The 17,687-nt window shown below is 63.3% G+C and overlaps 2 protein-coding genes across 5 annotated transcripts; one reads left to right on the top strand and one right to left on the bottom strand.

Moving 5' to 3' along the window:
- Positions 1-27: 27 nt before the first annotated feature.
- On the top strand, positions 28-9,322 carry LOC309604207 (protein NDRG2-like). 4 transcript variants are annotated; one of them, XM_082339138.1, is made up of 14 exons: positions 28-70; positions 2,387-2,492; positions 2,564-2,684; positions 3,271-3,333; positions 3,408-3,468; positions 4,492-4,578; positions 5,807-5,863; positions 6,438-6,532; positions 7,459-7,503; positions 7,684-7,735; positions 7,829-7,876; positions 7,974-8,009; positions 8,171-8,222; positions 8,904-9,322. In XM_082339138.1, exons 1-14 carry the CDS (start codon positions 32-34, stop codon positions 9,068-9,070), a joined length of 1,029 nt encoding a protein of 342 aa, XP_082195264.1. In that variant the 5' UTR covers positions 28-31; the 3' UTR covers positions 9,071-9,322. The 4 variants fall into 4 exon arrangements, with proteins under 4 accessions (XP_082195264.1, XP_082195265.1, XP_082195266.1 ...); XM_082339139.1 differs by lacking the exon at positions 8,904-9,322 and adding an exon at positions 8,366-8,463; XM_082339140.1 differs by lacking the exon at positions 7,684-7,735 and having other exon boundaries at positions 8,904-9,026.
- A 2,983-nt stretch (positions 9,323-12,305) lies between these two features.
- Positions 12,306-17,255, bottom strand: LOC309604206 (basement membrane-specific heparan sulfate proteoglycan core protein-like; the record flags this gene model as incomplete). The annotated part of the gene is made up of 8 exons (XM_082339137.1): positions 12,306-12,424; positions 12,689-12,790; positions 13,074-13,370; positions 15,473-15,784; positions 15,974-16,276; positions 16,500-16,796; positions 16,841-16,908; positions 17,212-17,255. 8 exons carry the CDS (start codon positions 17,253-17,255, stop codon positions 12,306-12,308), a joined length of 1,542 nt encoding a protein of 513 aa, XP_082195263.1.
- Between the last annotated feature and the right edge of the window lie 432 nt (positions 17,256-17,687).

The following is a 17,687-nucleotide window of genomic DNA, read 5'->3' on the forward strand; positions in this document are numbered from 1 at the left end:
ACCCGACCCCTCCCCCCCCCCGTTGCAGGTCATGGAGGCGAAGGAGGGCGCCCCTCCCCCCGAGGCCAAGGTGAGACCCCTCCCCCCCCCCCCCGCCGAGGCCCCTCCCCCCCCCCAGGTGGCGGGGGGGGGAGGGGCGGGGGGGAACGGGGGAATTTGGGGGGAAACCAGGGAAATTGGGGGCGAAATGAGGGATTTGGGGGGAGGCGGGGGAGTTTGGGGGGAAATGAGGGAATTTGGGGGGAAACCGGGAAGTTTTGGGGACGAAACGGGGGATTTCTGAGCGAAATGGGGGATTTTTTGTCGAAATGAGGGAATTTGGAGGGAAATGGGGGATTTTGGGGGGAAAATGGGGGATTTTGGAGGACCACGGGGGATTTGGGGGGAAATGAGGGATTTGGGGGGGAAACGGGAAGTTTTGGGGACGAAACGGGGGATTTTTTGTCAAAATGAGGGAATTTGGGGTGAAATGAGGGAATTTGGGGGGAAATAAGGGATTTGGGGGAAAAATGGGGGATTTTGGAGGACAACGGAGGATTTGGGGGGAAAACGGGAAATTTTTGGGACGAAACGGGGGATTTTTTGGCGAAATGAGGGAATTTGGGGTGAAATGAAGGAGTTGTGGAGATAACCAAGGGATCTGGGGGGAAAATGAGGGATTTTGGGGGAAAATGGGGGATTTTGGAGGACAACGGGGGATTTTGGGGGAAAACAGGAAATTTTGGGGATGAAACGGGGGATTTTTGTTGAAATGAGGGGATTTGGGGTGAAATGAGAGATTTGGGGAGAAACTCAAGGGATTTTGGAGGAAAATGAGGGATTTTGGGGGAAAATGGGAGATTTTGGAGGACAACAGGGAATTTTTGGGGAAAACAGGAAATTTTGGGGATGAAACGGGGGATTTTTGAGCAAAACAGGATTTTTTGTTGAAATGAGGGGATTTGGGGTGAAATGAGAGATTTTTGGGGAAAATGGGGGATTTGGGGAGAAAACCAAGGGATTTTGAGGGAAAATGAGGGATTTGGGGAGAAAATGGGGGATTTTGGGAGAAAATGGGGGATTTGGGAGGAAAATGGGGGATTTTGGGGGAAAATGGGAAATTTTGGGGATGAAATGGAGGATTTTCGAGCGAAACGGGGGATTTTTTGTTGAAATGAGGGGATTTGGGGTGAAATGAGAGATTTTTGGGGGAAAATGGGGGATTTGGGGAGAAAACCAAGGGATTTTGGGATAAAATGGGGATTTTGGGGACAAAATGGGGGATTTTGGAGCGAAATGGGATTTTTTGGCAAAATGAGGAGATTTGGGGTGAAATGAGGGATTTGGGGGGAAAACCAAGGGATATGGGGGGGGAATGAGGGATTTGGGGGGAAAATGGAGGATTTTTGAGGACAATGGGGGATTTTGGGGGAAAATGAGGGATTTTGTGGCAAAATCAGGGATTTTGTGGTGAAATGGAGGATTTTGGGGCAAAAATGAGGGATTTTGGCTAGAAATGGGGGATTTTGGGGGTGAAACGAGGGATTTTGAGGCAAAATAGGGGATTTGGGGAGAAAACAGGATTTTGGGGGCGAAATGGGGAATTTTGGGGGTAAAAAGGGGAATTTTAAGGCAAAACGAGGGCTTTTGGGGGAAACGGGGGATTTTGAGGCAAAATGAGGGTTTTGGGGGGGAAATGAGATATTTGGGGAGAAAATGAGGGATTTTGGAGGCGAAATGAGGAATTTGGGGGCAAACCGGGGGATTTTGGGGTGAAACGAGGGACTTTGGGGCAAAACGGGGGATTTGGGGGGTGAAACGGGGGACTTGGGGGGAAGACAGGCACTTTAGGGGCCAAAGGACCAATTTTAGCGAGAACTGGGTAATTTTAATGTAAAAAAAGAGCAATTTTGGGTCAGAACAGATCAACTTTGGCGTAAAATGAGGATTGTAGGGCAGAAGGGCCAAACTTGGGGGGGAATGGGCGATTTTGGGGCAGAAGGGCCAATTTGGGGGCCAAATGGGCGATTTTGGGGCAAAACGGGCCATTTGGGGGCAAAGGGGGTGATTTGGGGAGTTAAATGGACAATTTGGGGTCCCAATGGGGAAATTGGGGCCAAATGGGCAATTTTGGGGTCAAAAATGGGCAATTTTGGGGTAGAAGGGGCCGATTTGGGGCCAAAACAGGCAACTTTGGGGCAGAAGGGGCCAACTTTGGGGTCCAAATGGGCAATTTTGGGGCCAAATGGGCAATTTTAGGGTCAAAAGTGGGCGATCTGGGGGCAGAAGGGCCCAATTTGGGGCCAAAAGGGGCGATCTGGGGGGCGACCCCTCCCTTTTCCCGCCGCCGCGGCGGCGGGGGGGGTGGGGGTACAGGGGTCCCCCCGCCTCTCCTCCCCTCCCGCAGGGGGCGGTGTTGGAGACGCCCTACGGGGCCGTCCGCGTGACGCTGGCGGGGCCGCCCCGCCCCGGCCGCCCCGCCCTGCTCACCTTCCCCGACGTCGGCCACACCCGTGAGTCCCCCTCCCCCCCCCGCCCCCCCCCGCGGGGCGGGGGGCGGGGTCCCACCGCCCCTCCCCCCCAGACGAGTCGTGCTTCGCCCCGCTCTTCGCCCACGAGGAGATGCAGGAGATCGCCCGCAATTTCTTGCTGGTGCACGTGGACCCGCCCGGCATGGAGGAGGGCGCCCCGCCCTACCCCCCGGGGTGCGTCGCCCCGCCCTTCCCCCGGCACCCCCCGCCCCCATCCCCCGCCCCCAGGGACCCCCTCCGCCCCACCCACCCCCCGGCTGACCCCACTGTCCCCCAGTTGACCCTGCAACCCCACCCACCCCCCAGCTGACCCCATCGACCCCCCAGCTGACCATTGACCCCCCCAGTTGACCCCATCGACCTCCCAGTTGACCCCATTGTCCCCCAGTTGACCCCATTGTCCCTCCTTTGACCCCCATCAACCCCCCAGTTGACCCCATTGTCCCCCAGTTGACCCCCCCAGTTGACCCCATTGTCCCTCCTTTGACCCCATCAACCCCCAGTTGACCCCGTTAACCCCCCAGTTGACCCCACTGAACTCCCAGTTTACCCAGTTGACCCCTTTGAGCCCCCCAGTTGACCCCGTTGCCCTGCCATTGACCCCCAGTGCCCCCCCAGTTGACCCATTGACCCCCCAGTTTGACCCCTCCCCCCATGACCCCTCCCATTGACCCCCCCCCACGCCTTGGCCCCCCCTTGACCCCGTTGACCCCTGGCTTGACCCCGCTGCCCCCCATGACCCCCCCCCCCTCCCCCACAGCTACCAGTACCCCTCACTGGAGCAACTGGCTGAGATGATCCCCTGCATCCTCCAGTACCTCAAGTGAGTTGGGGGGGGCGGGGAGGGGGGGCACCTTGCCCCTGACCTGCCCTTGACCTTGACCCCCCTCCCCCCAGCATCACCAGCATCATCGGCGTGGGGGTGGGGGCCGGCGCCTTCGTCCTGGCTAAATTTGGGGTGAGTTGGGGGTCTGGGGGGGCCCCTGGGGGGATTGGGGGTCCCTGGGGGGGATCTGGGGGGGTCGCTGGGGGGGATTGCGGGGCCCCTGGGGGTCTGGGGGGGATTGGGGGTCCCTGGGGGGGATCTGGGGGGGGTCTCTGTGGGTCTGGGAGGGATTGGGGGGGCTCGGGGGAGGGGATTTGGGGGGTCCCTGGGGGGGCTCGGGGGGGGGGGGTTGGGGGTGCTGTGGGGATTTGAGGGGCAGTGGGGGGACTGGGGGTCCCTGGGGTGTTCGGGGGTCCCTGGGGGGTATGGGGGTGCTGTGGGGGGGCTAGGGGGTGCTGGGGGGGGCAGTGGGGGTATGGGGGTGCTGTGGGGGGGCTCGGGGGTGCTGGGGGGGCCGTGGGGGTATGGGGGTGCTGGGGGGGGGCTCGGGGGTGCTGGGGGGGGCCGTGGGGGTATGGGGGTGCTGTGGGGGGGCTCGGGGGTGCTGGGGGGGCCGTGGGGGTATGGGGGTGCTGTGGGGGGGCTCGGGGGTGCTGGGGGGTCCCTGGGGGTATGGGGGTGCTGTGGGGGGGCTCGGGGGTGCTGGGGAGGCAGCGGGGGTACGGGGGTGCTGGGGGGGGGCTCGGGGGTGCTGGGGGGTCAGCGGGGGTATGGGGGTGCTGGGGGGGGGCTCGGGGGTGCTGGGGGGGCAGCGGGGGTATGGGGGTGCTGGGGGGGGGCTCGGGGGTGCTGGGGGGTCCCTGGGGGGTATGGGGGTGCTGGGGGGGGGCTCGGGGGTGCTGGGGGGGCCGTGGGGGTATGGGGGTGCTGGGGGGGGGCTCGGGGGTGCTGGGGGGGCAGCGGGGGTTGGGGGTGCTGTGGGGGGGCTCGGGGGTGCTGGGGGGGCAGCGGGGGTATGGGGGTGCTGGGGGGGGGCTCGGGGGTGCTGGGGGGGCCGTGGGGGTATGGGGGTGCTGGGGGGGGGCTCGGGGGTGCTGGGGGGGCAGCGGGGGTTGGGGGTCCCTGGGGGGTCCCTGAGGCGTGGGGTGCCCGCAGCTGCTGCAGCCGGCGGCGGTGGAGGGGCTGGTGCTGATCAACATCGACCCCCAGGCCAAGGGCTGGGTGGACTGGGCCGCGCACAAGGTGGGCGGGGCCGGGGGCGGGGCCGGGGGCGGGGCCTTTGGGCCCCGGCCCATCGCCATGGGGGGCACCTATGGGTCCCTATGGCTCCCCTGTGGGCCCCTATGGGTCCCCATGGCGCTATGGGGCACCTATAGGGCACCTATGGGTCTCTGTGGTGCTGTAGGGCATCTATGGGGCACCTGTGGGTCACCTATGGGGCACCTATAGGTTCCCTACGGGTCACCTATGGGTCTCCCATGGCCCTATGGGGCACCTATAGGGCACCAATGGGGCACCTATGGGTCCCCATGGTGCTATGGGGCAGCTATGGGGCACCTATAGGTTCCCTAGGGGTCTCCTATGGGTCCCCATCACCCTGTGGGGCACCTATGGGTCCTTGGGAGTCCCCTGTGGGCCCCTATGGGTCTCCCATGGCCCTGTGGGGCAGCTATAGGGCACCAATGGGGCACCTATGGGTCCCCATGGCGCTGTGGGGCACCTATGGGTCCCTATGGCTCCCCTATGGGTCACCTGTGGGCACCTATGGGTCTCCCATGGCGCTATGGGGCACCTATGGGTCTCCTATGGGTCCCCGTGGCACTGTGGGGCACCTACAGGGCACCTGTGGGTCCCCTATGGGTCCCTACTGGTTCCCTATGGGTCCCCATGTTGCCATGGGTCCTCTATGGGTCTTCATGTCCTGTGGGTCCCTATGGGTGCTGTGGGTCCCTATGGGTCCCTATGGGTGCTGTGGGTCCCTGTGGGTCCATATGGGTCCCTATGGCCCCTATGGGTCTGTATGGGTCCCTATGGGCCCCTACAGGTCCCTATGGGTGCTGTGGGTCCCTATGGGTGCTGTGGGTCCCTATGGCCCCTACAGGTGCCGTGGGTCCCTGTGGGTTTGTATGGGTCCCTATGGGTGCTGTGGGTCCCTATGGCCCCTACAGGTGCCGTGGGTCCCTGTGGGTTTGTATGGGTCCCTATGGGTGCTGTGGGTCCCTATGGCTCCTATGGGTCTGTATGGGTCCCTATGGCCCCTACGGGTCCCTGTGGGTTTGTATGGGTCCCTATGGGTGCTGTGGGTCCCTGTGGCCCCTATGGGTCCCTATGGGTCCGTATGGCCCCTATGGGTCTGTATGGGTCCCTATGGGTCCGTATGGGTGCTGTGGGTCCCTGTGGGTCCCTGTGGCCCCTATGGGTCCCTATGGCCCCTGCGGGTGCCGTGGGTCCCATGGGTGCCCCCCCCCAGCTGACGGGGCTGACGTCCTCCACCACCGAGATGATCCTGGCCCATCTCTTCACCCAGGTGGGGCCGGGGGCACTTGGGGGGCGGGGGGGCACTTATGGGGCTGGGGGGGGGCACTTATGGGGCTGGGGGGGCACTTGGGGGTCCCAAGGGTCAGGTATGGGGGTCCCGGGGGGCACCTGGGGGGGTCACTTATGGGTCCCAGAGGCCACTTGTGGGTCCCGGGGGGGGCACTTGTGGGTCCCAGGTGTCAATTTTGGGGGTCCCAGGGGTCACTTATGGGTCCGGGGGGGGCACTTGTGGGTCTGGGGGGGCCACTTATGGGTCCCAGAGGCCACTTGTGGGTCCCGGGGGGGGCACTTGTGGGTCCCAGGTGTCAATTATGGGGGTCCCAGGGGTCACTTATGGGTCCGGGGGGGGCACTTGTGGGTCTGGGGGGGCCACTTATGGGTCCCAGAGGCCACTTGTGGGTCCCAGGGAGCACTTGGGGGGCTGGGGGGGGTCACTTGTGGGTCCCGGGGGGCACTTAGGGGTCCGGGGGGGCACTTGTGGGTCGGGGGGGGTCAGTTATGGGTCCCGGGGGGCACTTGGGGGGCGGGGGTCAGTTAGGGGTCCCAGCGCTCGCTGTCCCCAGGAGGAGCTGGCGGCCGCCCCTCCCCCGGTGCGGCAGGGCCGGGAGCGGCTGGGGGCGACCCCCAACGCCCCCCTGCTGTGGGCCATGTACAACAGGTGGGACTGGGGGCACTGGGGGGCACTGGGAGGGGGGTTGGGGACACAGGGATGGGATTTGGGGGCACTGGGAGGGACTGGGAGGCACCGTGAGGGAATCTGGGGGCACTGGGAGGGATGGGAGGGGGGTTGGTGGGACTGGGGAGAACTGGGAGGGACTGGGAGGGAACTGGGAGGGACTGGGAAGGGATTTGGGGGCACTGGGAGGGACTGGGAGGGAACTCGGAGGGACTGGGAGTGGGTTTGGTGGGACTGGGGAGAACTGGGAGGGAACTGGGAGGGACTGGGAGGGGATTTGGGGGCACTGGGAGGGACTGGGAGGGAACTGGGAGGGACTGGGAGGGAGTTTGGCGGGACTGGGGAGAACTGGGAGGGACTGGGAAGGGATTTGGGGGTACAGGGAGGGAACTCGGGAGGGACTGGGAGGGGGTTTGGGGGGACTGGGGGCCACTGGGAGGGGATTTGAGGGGACTGGGGGCCACTGGGAGGGACTGCGAGATGGTTGTGGGGCACTGGAAAGGAACTGGGAGGCACTGGGAAGGGATTTGGGGGCACGGGGAGGGACTGGTAGGGAACTCAGAGGGACTGGGAGGGAGTTTGGGGGGACTGGGGAGAACTGGGAGGGACTGGGAGGGACTGGGAGGTGGTTGTGGGGCACTGGGAAGGAACTGGGAGGGAACTGGGTGGCGCTGGGAGGCACTGGGAGGGGATTTGGGGGCACTGGGAGGGACTGGGGGGGCACTACGAGGGAACTGGGAGGGACTGCGAGGTGGTTGTGGGGCACTGGGGGGAACTGGGAGGGGATTTGGGGGGACTGGGATAGAACGGGATGGCACTGGGAGGGACTGGGAGCAAACTGGGAGGGCACTGGGAGGGGATGCGGGGCACACTGGGAGCACTGGGAGCAGCCCCCTCCCCTCCCCCAGCCGCGGGGACCTGGGCCTGGGCCGCAGCGGGGGCGGCAGCCTGCGGTGAGTGACCTCTGACCCCGTGACCCCTGACCCCAGTGACCCTTGACCCCAACCCCCACTGACCCCCCCAGCCCCTTTGACCCCCGTGACTCCTTCACCCCCGGGGTGACCCCTGACCCCGGGGTGACCCCTGACCCCGGGGTGACCTTTGACCCCGCCCTGACCTTTGCCCCCTGCCAGCTGCCCCGTCCTGCTGGTGGTGGGCGACAACTCCCCCCACGAGGACGCCGTGGTGAGCGGGGGAGGGGGGGGGAGGGGGCGGGGTGATGTCACGTGACCCCGGGGTGACGTCACGCGGCCCCGCCCCCCCTCCCCTCCCCCGCAGGTGGAGTGCAACGCCATGCTGGACCCCACGCAGACCTCCTTCCTCAAGGTGACCTCTGACCCCTGACCCCATCCTTGACCTCTGACCCCCTGACCTTTGACCTTGGCCCCTGACCTTTGACCCCGCCCCCTCCGCTCTCTTGCAGATGGCCGACGGCGGGGGGCAGCCCCAGCTCACCCAGGTGAGGGTGCAGGGGGTCAAAGGTCAGGGGTCACCGGGGGTCAGAGGTCACTGGGGCCTCAGGGCGGGGCCAAACCCCCTCTGACCTTTGAACCTACGACCTTCAAATCGCTGACCTTTGACCTCACGACCCTTTGACCCCGCGACCTTTGACCCCCACAGCCGGCCAAGCTGACCGAGGCCTTCAAGTACTTTGTGCAGGGCATGGGCTACAGTGAGTCACCGCTGGGCTAATGACGTCATCGCGGGCTCGTTAATATGCGGGGAGGGCTCGTTAATATGCGGGGAGGGCTCATTAATATGCAGGGAGGGCTCATTAATATGCAGGGGGTAATTAAGTGCCCCCCCCCCCCCCAGTCCCCCACGTCCTGGACCGGAAGCGGAGTGTGGGGCCAGGTAGGCGGTGATGTCACCGGTGATGTCACGTGTGAGGTCACCCCACGCCCACCCCTCCCCCACTCGCGTGTGACGTCACCACCACCTCCCCCACCCGGCGTGAGCTCACGTGTGATGTCACAGATCCCCGCACCTCCCCCCTCCCCGGGGTTCGGGAGGGGGCGGGGCTTGAGGGGCGTGGTCTGCGAGGAGGGGGCGTGGTCTCACGGACAGGGGCATGGTCAGAGGAGGGGGTGGGGCTCCCACCCCCACTAACCCCACTGGGGGGGCTGGGGGGGCGTGGCCTCGCCAAGGGGGTGTGGCCTGAGGGTCAGGGCATGGCCTAACAGCCCTGGGCGTGGCTTAAGAGTGGGGGCGTGGCCTGAAGGAGGCCACACCCCCTCTTGCCTTACTTTAGGGGTGGGGGGGGCATTGTGTGAAGGGAGGGGGCGTGGCCCGGAGGGGAGGGGGCGTGGCCCAGGCGGTGGGCGTGCCCCTGAGGCCCCGCCCCTCCCGGCAGTGGCGGCGGCGGCCATGACGCGCCTCTCCCGCTCCCGCTCCGCCTCCGGCAGCCTGGGGGGGGGAGAGGGGGGGGGGGCGGCCCCCCCCCGCCCCCTGAGGGGCCCCTCCCCCCCTTGGGGCCACGCCCCCCCGCTGAGGACCGCCCACTGCCACGCCCACTGCTGAAGGCGCTGATGGACCCCAACACCCCAGCCCCCCCCGGGACCCCCCAGGGCCCCTTGGGACCCCCCAGTTCCCCCCAGCACCCCTCAATTCCCCCCAGCACCCCTCAATTCCCCCCAGGGCCCCCCCAATTCTGCCCAGGGCCCCCTAAGACCCCCCCCAGACCTCCCCCAGGACCCTATGGGACCCCCCCAGTTCCTCCCAGTTCTGCCCCTGAACCCCCCAATTCACCCCAGCACCCCCTGAGACCCCCCCCAGGACTCCCCAGTTCCTCCCAGCACCCCTCAGTTCCCCCCAGGACCCTATGGGACTCCCCAGTTCCTCCCAGTTCCCCCTGAGACCCCCCCCCAGGACCCCCCAATTCCCCCCAGGACCCTCTGGGACCCCCCCAATCCCCCCTGAGACCCCCCCCTGGAGCCCTCAGCACCCCCCAATTCCCCCCCAGGACCCCTTGGGACCCCCCAGTTCCCCCCAAGACCCTATGGGACCCCCCCAGTTCCTCCCCTGAACCGCTCAGTTCCCCCCAGGACCCCTTGGGACCCCCCCAATTCCCCCCAGAACCCCCTAAGACCCCCCCCCGGACCTCCCCCAGGACCCTATGGGGCCCCCCAGTTCCTCCCCAAACTCCCCAGTTCCCCCCCAGGACCCCCTAAGACCCCCCCAGGACCCCTTGGGACCCCCCCAGTCCCCCCCTGGAGCCCTCAGCACCCCCCAATTCCCCCCCAGGACCCCTTGGGACCCCCCAAGACCCTATGGGACCCCCCAATTCCCCCCAGAACCCCTTGAGACCCCCCCCAGGACCCCCTCAATTCCCCCCAGGACCCCCTAAGACCCCTTGGGACCCCCCCAATTCCCCTGAGAACCCCCTATGACCCCCCCCCGGACTCCTCAGGACCCCCCCAGGACCCCCCAGTTCCCCCCAGGACCCCCCAAGACCCTATGGGACCCCCCAATTCCCCCCAGGAACCCTTGAGACCCCCCCCCAGGACCCCCCCAATTCCCCCCAGGACCCCTCGGGACCCCCCAGGACCCCCCCAATTCCCCCCAGGACCCCCCAAGACCCCTTGGGACCCCCCAGTTCCCCCCAGGACCCCCTGAGACCGCCCCAATTCCCCCCAGGACCCCCTAATTCCTCCCAGGACCCTCTGGGACCCCCCCAATCCCCCCTGAGACCCCTCCAGGAGCCCCCAGGACCCCCCAATCCCCCCCCCCGGACCCCCAGGACCCCCCAATTCCCCCTAGGACCGCCCTCAGGACCCCCCAATCTCCCCCAGCCCCCCCAATTCCCCCTCTGCTCCTCCCCCCCCCCAGCGGCCTCAGACCCCTCCCCAACGCCACATTTAAATCCCTTTTAATCCCCCAAAACCTCCCCGTTACCGGTACCTCAGGCCTCCCCCGGGGGCCGTTACCCGGCAACCGCCTCCTTTTTCCCGCCTCAATAAAAGCCGTTACCGGTCTCTCTGTTACCGGTTCCCCCCCCAAAATGGCGGCCGCGGTCACTGCGCATGCGCAGCACCCCCCTCCCGCGCCGCTCCCCCTCCCCTCGGGTACCGGCTGGCGCATGCGCAGATCCCTCCGCGCCGCTCCCCCTCCCCTCGGGTACCGGCTGGCGCATGCGCAGATCCCACTCCCGCGCCGCTCCCCCTCCCCTCGGGTACCGGCTGGCGCATGCGCAGATCCCCCCGCCGCTCCCCCTCCCCTCGGGTACCGGCTGGCGCATGCGCAGATCCCACTCCCGCGCCGCTCCCCCTCCCCTCGGGTACCGGCTGGCGCATGCGCAGATCCCCCCGCCGCTCCCCCTCCCCTCGGGTACCGGCTGGCGCATGCGCAGATCCCACTCCCGCGCCGCTCCCCCTCCCCTCGGGTACCGGCTGGCGCATGCGCAGATCCCCCCGCCGCTCCCCCTCCCCTCGGGTACCGGCTCGCGCATGCGCAGATCCCCCCGCCGCTCCCCCTCCCCTCGGGTACCGGCTGGCGCATGCGCAGATCCCCCCGCCGCTCCCCCTCCCCTCGGGTACGGCTGGCGCATGCGCAGATCCCCCCGCCGCTCCCCCTCCCCCCGGGTACCGGCTGGCGCATGCGCAGATCCCCCCGCCGCTCCCCCTCCCCTCGGGTACCGGCTCGCGCATGCGCAGATCCCCCCGCCGCTCCCCCTCCCCTCGGGTACCGGCTGGCGCATGCGCAGATCCCCCCGCCGCTCCCCCTCCCCTCGGGTACGGCTGGCGCATGCGCAGATCCCCCCGCCGCTCCCCCTCCCCCCGGGTACCGGCTGGCGCATGCGCAGATCCCCCCGCCGCTCCCCCTCCCCTCGGGTACCGGCTGGCGCATGCGCGGTGAGCGCGGCCGCCACTTGCGGGGGAGGAGCCCCCCAGTGAGGTGCGAGGTGCAGGGGGGGGCAGGAGGGCAAATTTGAGGGGGAAAAGGGCAATTTTGGGGCTAAGGGGGCGATTTTGGGGGACAAGAGGGCATTTTGGAGGGCAGGAGGGCGTTTTGGGGGGCAGGCGGTGGCCATTTTGTGGGGTAGGAGGGCCCCACTGAGGTGCAAGAGGCCATTTTGGGGGGCAAGAAGCCATTTTGGGGGGCAAAAGAGCCATTTTAGGGGGTCAAGAGGGCAATTGGGGGGGAAGGAGGGCATTTTGGGGGGGAAAAGGGCATTTTGGGGGGTAAGAGGGCAATTTGGGGGGGCAAAAGGGCAATTTTGGGGGGCAGGAGGGCATTTTTGGAGGGAAAAGGGCAATTTGAGGGGCAGGCGGCGGCCGTTTTGTGGAGTAGGAGGCCCCCAGTGAGGTGCAAGAGGCCATTTTGGGGGGCAGGCGGCCATTTTGGGGAGTAGAAGGGCATTTTCTGGGGCAAGAGGGCGTTTGGGGGGGGCGGAAGGGCAATTTGGGGGCAGGCGGCCATTTGGGGGGCAGGCGGCCCATAGTGATGGCGGCGGCCATGTTGGGGAGCCAGCCACTGCGCTCCCCCCTCCAGAACTCATCGCCCGGGCGCGGGGGCGTTCCTCCCCCCGCATCACCCAAACCAGCGCCGTCGGCCATCTTGGCTGCGCTTCCTGCTGGCGTTGGGAAAGGGGAGGAGAAGGGGGAAGGGAGATCTTTACTGAGCGCCGACGCGGGGCATCGCCTACAAAGTCAATGGCGGGGTCGAGCGGCTCGAGGGAAGAAGGTCGCCCTCTCCTCCTCCTCCTCCTCGCCGCCGCCGCACCCGGGAAGGAGGTCGCGCTCCGGCACCGTCGAGGTCACGCGTCGTCGCCGTGGACGTTGGCCATGGGGTAGGTGCTGGCGTCCTCCTTGTTGTGGAGCCCCTTCCAATGGACGCCGCCTGGCCGAGAGGCGGCGGCGGCGGTGGGGGGTGTGGCTTTGCCGAAAAGGCTCATGGGAAATCCCCCGCCCCCCGCCCTCGGGCGCGGTTGGAGAACCTGGGGCCGCCGCTGCCGCGGGTTTGGGGGGAGGGCGCTGGGGATTGGTCGATATTTTGGGGGTTTGGGCGCGATTGGCCAATCCGAGGGCGTCGGAGGAGGAGGGCGTGGCCCTCGAGCCGACACCTTCTCCTCCGAGGTGTTACCGCTTCCTTCCCCTATCGCGATAGCCCGCTCTATCGTCCCCTGCCCCCTACACTCACCTCTCCGCCTCCGACACAGGCAAACGGCCAATAGGAGCCCCAGAAGCAACGTGACGGCGCCGGCGGCGCAGCCGGCCGCCAATGGGACGAGGGGAAAGCGGGCTGGTCGAGAGAGACGCCCAATAAGCGACCTCCTCCGCCCCCCTGGCTCCTCCCCCTTTCCCTCCCGCTGACCCCCGAGTTGTCCGTCCCCCTCGGGGCCACCCCATAGGTCAGGAGACGCCGGCTTGCCCCGCCCCCTCTCCAAACCCAACCTGTTTCCCGCCAAATTTGGCCTGCTGCCGTGTCATCAGAAGGTCACCCTGGCCAATGACATCACTCACGATGCCCCCCCCCCTCCAGCTCCAGCGCCTCGATTGGGCGGGGCAGTGGGGGAGGAGCTCACCTCGTGTGATGACCATCTGGGATTGGCTGAAGGGGGACGGGATCCACCTATCGTTGAGCTTCTCCTCGTAGCGGCAGGTGAAGAGGCCGGTGGTGAGGGCGGCTTCGGCGACGGGGATGGTGAAAAGGGCGCGGTCCTCTGAGGTCATCGCGGAGAATTGTTGGGCGGCGTCTTTGTAGAAGGTGAATTTGCGTTGGGCGAGGGGGCCGGCGGCCACGCAGGTGAGGGCCAGGGGGTCGCCGTCCGTCACGTGACCGGAGGCAGGCTCCAGGAGCAAAGCAGGCTGGGAAGGGAGGTCTGGGGAGAGAGAGGAAGGGGCGGCGGCGCCTCAAGGTCAAGGGCGGGAGAGCAAAGTCGTCGGCGCGCGAAGGCGGAGCTCAGCGGCGCGAGGCGGGCTCGGGGATCGCGGGGAGGGGGGCTTCGGCGGCGCGAGATGAACGTCATCGTCACGAGATGAACGTCATCGGCGCGAGGCGAGGAATTTCATCGTCACGAGGAGATGAACGTCATCGTCACGAGATGAACGTCATCGTCATGAGGAGATGAACGTCATGATCGTGAGGAGATGAACGTCATCGTCACGAGATGAACATCATCGTCGTGAGGAGATGAATTTCATCATCACGAGGAGATGAACGTCATCGTCACGAGATGAACTTCGTCGTGAGGAGACGAACGTCATCATCGTGAGGAGATGAACGTCATCGTCACGAGATGAACGTCATCGTCACGAGGAGATGAATGTCATCGTGAGATGAACATCATCATCGTGAGGTGAACTTCATCGTGAGATGAACATCATCATCACGAGATGAACATCATCGTCGTGAGGAGATGAATTTCATCGTCACGAGGAGATGAACGTCATCATCACGAGATGAACTTCGTTGTGAGGAGACAAATGTCATCATCGTGACGTGAACTTCATTGTGAGGTGAACTTCATCATTGTGAGGAGATGAACCTCATCGCGAAATGATCTTCATCATCGTGAGGAGACGAACTTCATCGTCACGACATGAAACCGGTCATCGTGAGGCCATGATGCGCGTGGTCCTGAAGCTCGTTAGCGTAAGAGGCACGGCATCGTCGCGCGAGGGCGGGACTCGTCATGGGGAGAAGCTCAAAGCTTCGTCACGAGGAGATAAAACTCGGGAGATGAGAATCGTCACGAGATGAGGCAAGTCAGTGTTGCGAGATGATGAAACGCGGCGTCGTGAGAGGAAACGCGGCGTCGTGAGAGGAAACGCGGTGTCGTGAGAGGAGATTCATCATTGTGAGAGGAGATTCATCATCGTGAGAGGAAGCTTGGCGTCGTGAGAGGAAGCTCGGTGTCGTGAGAGGAAGCTCGGCGTCGTGAGAGGAAGCTCGGTGTCATGAAAAGACGGAACTCAGTGTCGCGAGGTGAAATTCTGCTTCGCAAGGTGAAACGTGTCGTCGTGAGAAGATGAAGCTCATGAGGAGGTGAGGTTATCGTGGCGAGAAGGTGAAATTCATCGTCACGAGATGGAACTCCGTCATGAGATGAAACTCATCGTCACGAGATGAAATTCATCGTCACGAGGTGAAACTTATCGTCACAAGAAGATTAAATTCATTGTGAGATGAAATTCGTCGTCACGAGAAGATGACGTTCATCGTCATGAGATTAAATTCATCGTCACGAGAAGATGAAATTTGTCACGAGAAGATTAAATTCATCATGAGATGAAACTCGTCACAAGAAGATGAAAATCTTCGTCACGAGATGAAATTTGTCATGAAAAGATGAAATTCATCGTCACGAGATGAAGTTCATTATTGTGAGATGAAACTCGTCACGAGAAGATGAAATTCATCGTTATGACATTAAAATCATCACGAGAAGATGAAATTCGTCATGAGATTTTGTTCGTCATGAGATTTCATTCATCATCACGAGAAAATGAAATTCATTGTCACGAGATTAATTTCATCGTCATGAAAAGATTAAATTCATCGTCACAAGATGAAATTCGTCATCACGAGAAGATGAAATTCATTGTCGTGAGATTAAATTAATCATGAGATTAAATTTGTCATGAGATTAAATTCATCGTTGTGAGATGAAATTCATCGTCACGAGATGAAATTCGTTGTCACGAGATGAAATTCATCATCACGAGAAGACAAAATTCATTGTTACGAGATCAACTTCGCCATCATGAAAAGATTAAATTCATCGTGAGGTGAAGCTCATCGTCGTGAGGTGAAGCTCATCGTCGCGAGGTGAAGCTCATCGTCGCGAGGTGAAGCTCATCGTCGCGAGGTGAAGCTCATCGCGACGAGACGCTGCCGCGAAGACGCGACTCGCGGCCCCCAGCCTCCCCCATCGAAACCCTTCCCCAGTTGCGCCGGGGCGACGCCGGGAGGGGAACCTACCCTTCACCGCGACGTCCACGGCTTCGCTGCGGGCCGCCGGCACCCACGTCCCGCCCACCTCCTCCTCCACCCCGCAGCTGAATCGCCCGCTGAACCTCCTGGGGCTTCGCGGGAAGAACAGGTGGGAAGAATTCCCGGCGTTCCCGCTCTTGGAGCCGCCGTGGCCCGGCGGGATCTCCGCCCCGTTCCTGTAGAAGCGAAACTTTAGCTTGAAGTCGGTTCTGGAGGCGACGCAGGTGAGCCGGAAGGGATCGTCTTCGCTCAGCACCCCGCTGGGAGGCTCGACGCCCAGGCGGGGAGCCGCGGCGGGCTCTGGGGAGGAAAATCGGGGGGAAAAAGGCTTAAAAAGGACAATTTTAAGCAAAGGAAGAACGAGCGGGAGGAGGCTTCCGCTCAACGCTCTTGGCCGAACCGAGGTGTCGCGGTTCGCGGTCGCTTCGCCGAACCGCTAGCCCTCTTGCCAAAAAAAGCCAGATTTGTCCTCAAAAACGTTGCTGTTACCTTTCACAAGGATCTCCACGGCTTGGCTGAGGTAGGACCGGATCCAGCGGCCTTCGGTTTTCTCCTCGTAACGGCAGGTGAAGTTACCGGTGTGATTCCGATCGCTCTCCGCCAGCCGGAGCTGGGCTTCGGCGTTCCCCAAAATCACTTCAGCTCCGCCGATGACCTCGATTTTCCCTTTGTAGAAATGAAACCTCCGCTCCGCATCCATCGCCGGGGCCGCGCAGAGGAAGACGAGGGGTTGGCCTTCGACGGTGACACGGCTTGGAGACTTCAGCGCCAGCGTGGGTTGAGGGGGACGGTCTGAAAATGAAAAAAAAAAAAAAAACCAAAATGGGGATTTTTGGCGGGGAATTTGGCTCTTTCGCCCAGCCAATTCCGTCTCCGTGGACCTCAGCGGGGCGTTGTGGTGAATTTGGCTTCGCCGGGTTTAAATTTGAGGAAAAAACCGGCCGGTTTGGGGCTTGGAGGAAGGGGAGCCGCGGAGGGATGATGGGACGGAGGCGAACGGCGGCATCTCGCCTACCTTTAACGCTGATGACGATGGATTTGCTGTCCTGGGAGCGGATGGTTTGGCGGAATTGGTTGATGATGGTGTACGTGCAAGCGTGCGCCCCCCCGTCCTTCGGCCCCGTGACGTTGAAGCGGTAAATGTAGGTCTTCCTCGTCGTCCTGATGTCCACGGCCCAACCGCTTGTCCCGGAAAACTGAAAACCTTGGATTTTCTTCGACCAGGGAGCCGTGCATTGGATGGAGATGGTGTCTCCGATGAGATATTCCAGCTTTTCCGGCGTCACGGTGATGTTGGGAGGAGGAGGAAGGGCTGGGGAGGAAGGATTTGGGGGCGAAACTGAGTTGCCCGCCGACGGGAGCTGGGGGGAGGTCTCCAAACCTTCGAGGTGAGGTGGGGCCCGTCAGACGCCGTCGCCTTGGTGCTGAGGTGGGGGAGAGCTTATCTGGGTCAAAAGAGGGGTTTCCAGCCCAAAATGGCCCCTGAGGAGGCGGGCTCGGGCGGGTTTTCTGGGTTATTTGGCCTATCAGAGGTGTCGGTTGGGCCAAGAAGTCAAATTTGGACCAATTGGAGGAGAAACCACCTCAAAAATCTCCTCAAAAATGGATGTTTTGGGGCTGGAGGAGATGAAAGAGGAGCAGACTGAGGAGAAACCACTGGATTCTCCTCAAAAATGGAGATTTTGGGGCTGGAGGAGGTGAGAGCAGAGCAGATGAGTCGAAACCACCCGATTTTCCTCAAAAATGGAGATTTTGGGGGCTGGATCGTCATCGAGGTCGTTGGGTGCCTGGAGGCGGGACCTCGGTGGGTTCGGCGCTGAGGTGCGTCGGGTTTTGGGGTAAAAAGGGGGGGATTTGGGGGTGGGCGGCGTTACCTGTGGGTGCGGCGGGTGGGAGAAGCGTCTGGAGGGAGGCTGGAAGAGAGAGAGGGTGAGTGAGGGGGGGAGGGGGAGCCGGGGGAGGGAGGATGGGAAGGAGAAGGGGGGAAAATGGAGAAATGGGAAGAAAGAGGGGAAAGAAAAGGGAAAAATGGGAAGAAAAAGGGAAAATGGAAAAAAAAGGGAGAATGGGAAGGAAAAGGGAGAGGAAAAATGGGAAGAAAAAGGGAAAATGGGAAGAAAAGGGAAAGGAAAAATGGGAAGAAAGGGGAAAAATGGGAAGAAAAGGGAAAAGAAAAATGGGAAGAAAAGTGAAAATGGGAAGA

This window comes from Platalea leucorodia, assembly GCF_965183815.1.
Source record: "Platalea leucorodia genome assembly, contig: HAP1_HAP1_SCAFFOLD_464, whole genome shotgun sequence".
Taxonomy (NCBI): Eukaryota; Metazoa; Chordata; class Aves; order Pelecaniformes; family Threskiornithidae; genus Platalea; species Platalea leucorodia.

Excerpts from the sequence above, each read along its gene's own strand:
- LOC309604207 (XM_082339138.1), top strand. The coding sequence starts at position 32 with ATGGAGGCGAAGGAGGGCGCCCCTCCCCCCGAGGCCAAG. Across the intron at positions 2,493-2,563 it reads CCCCGACGTCGGCCACACCC|ACGAGTCGTGCTTCGCCCCG; the intron begins GTGAGTCCCCCT and ends CCTCCCCCCCAG. Across the intron at positions 5,864-6,437 it reads TGGCCCATCTCTTCACCCAG|GAGGAGCTGGCGGCCGCCCC; the intron begins GTGGGGCCGGGG and ends CGCTGTCCCCAG.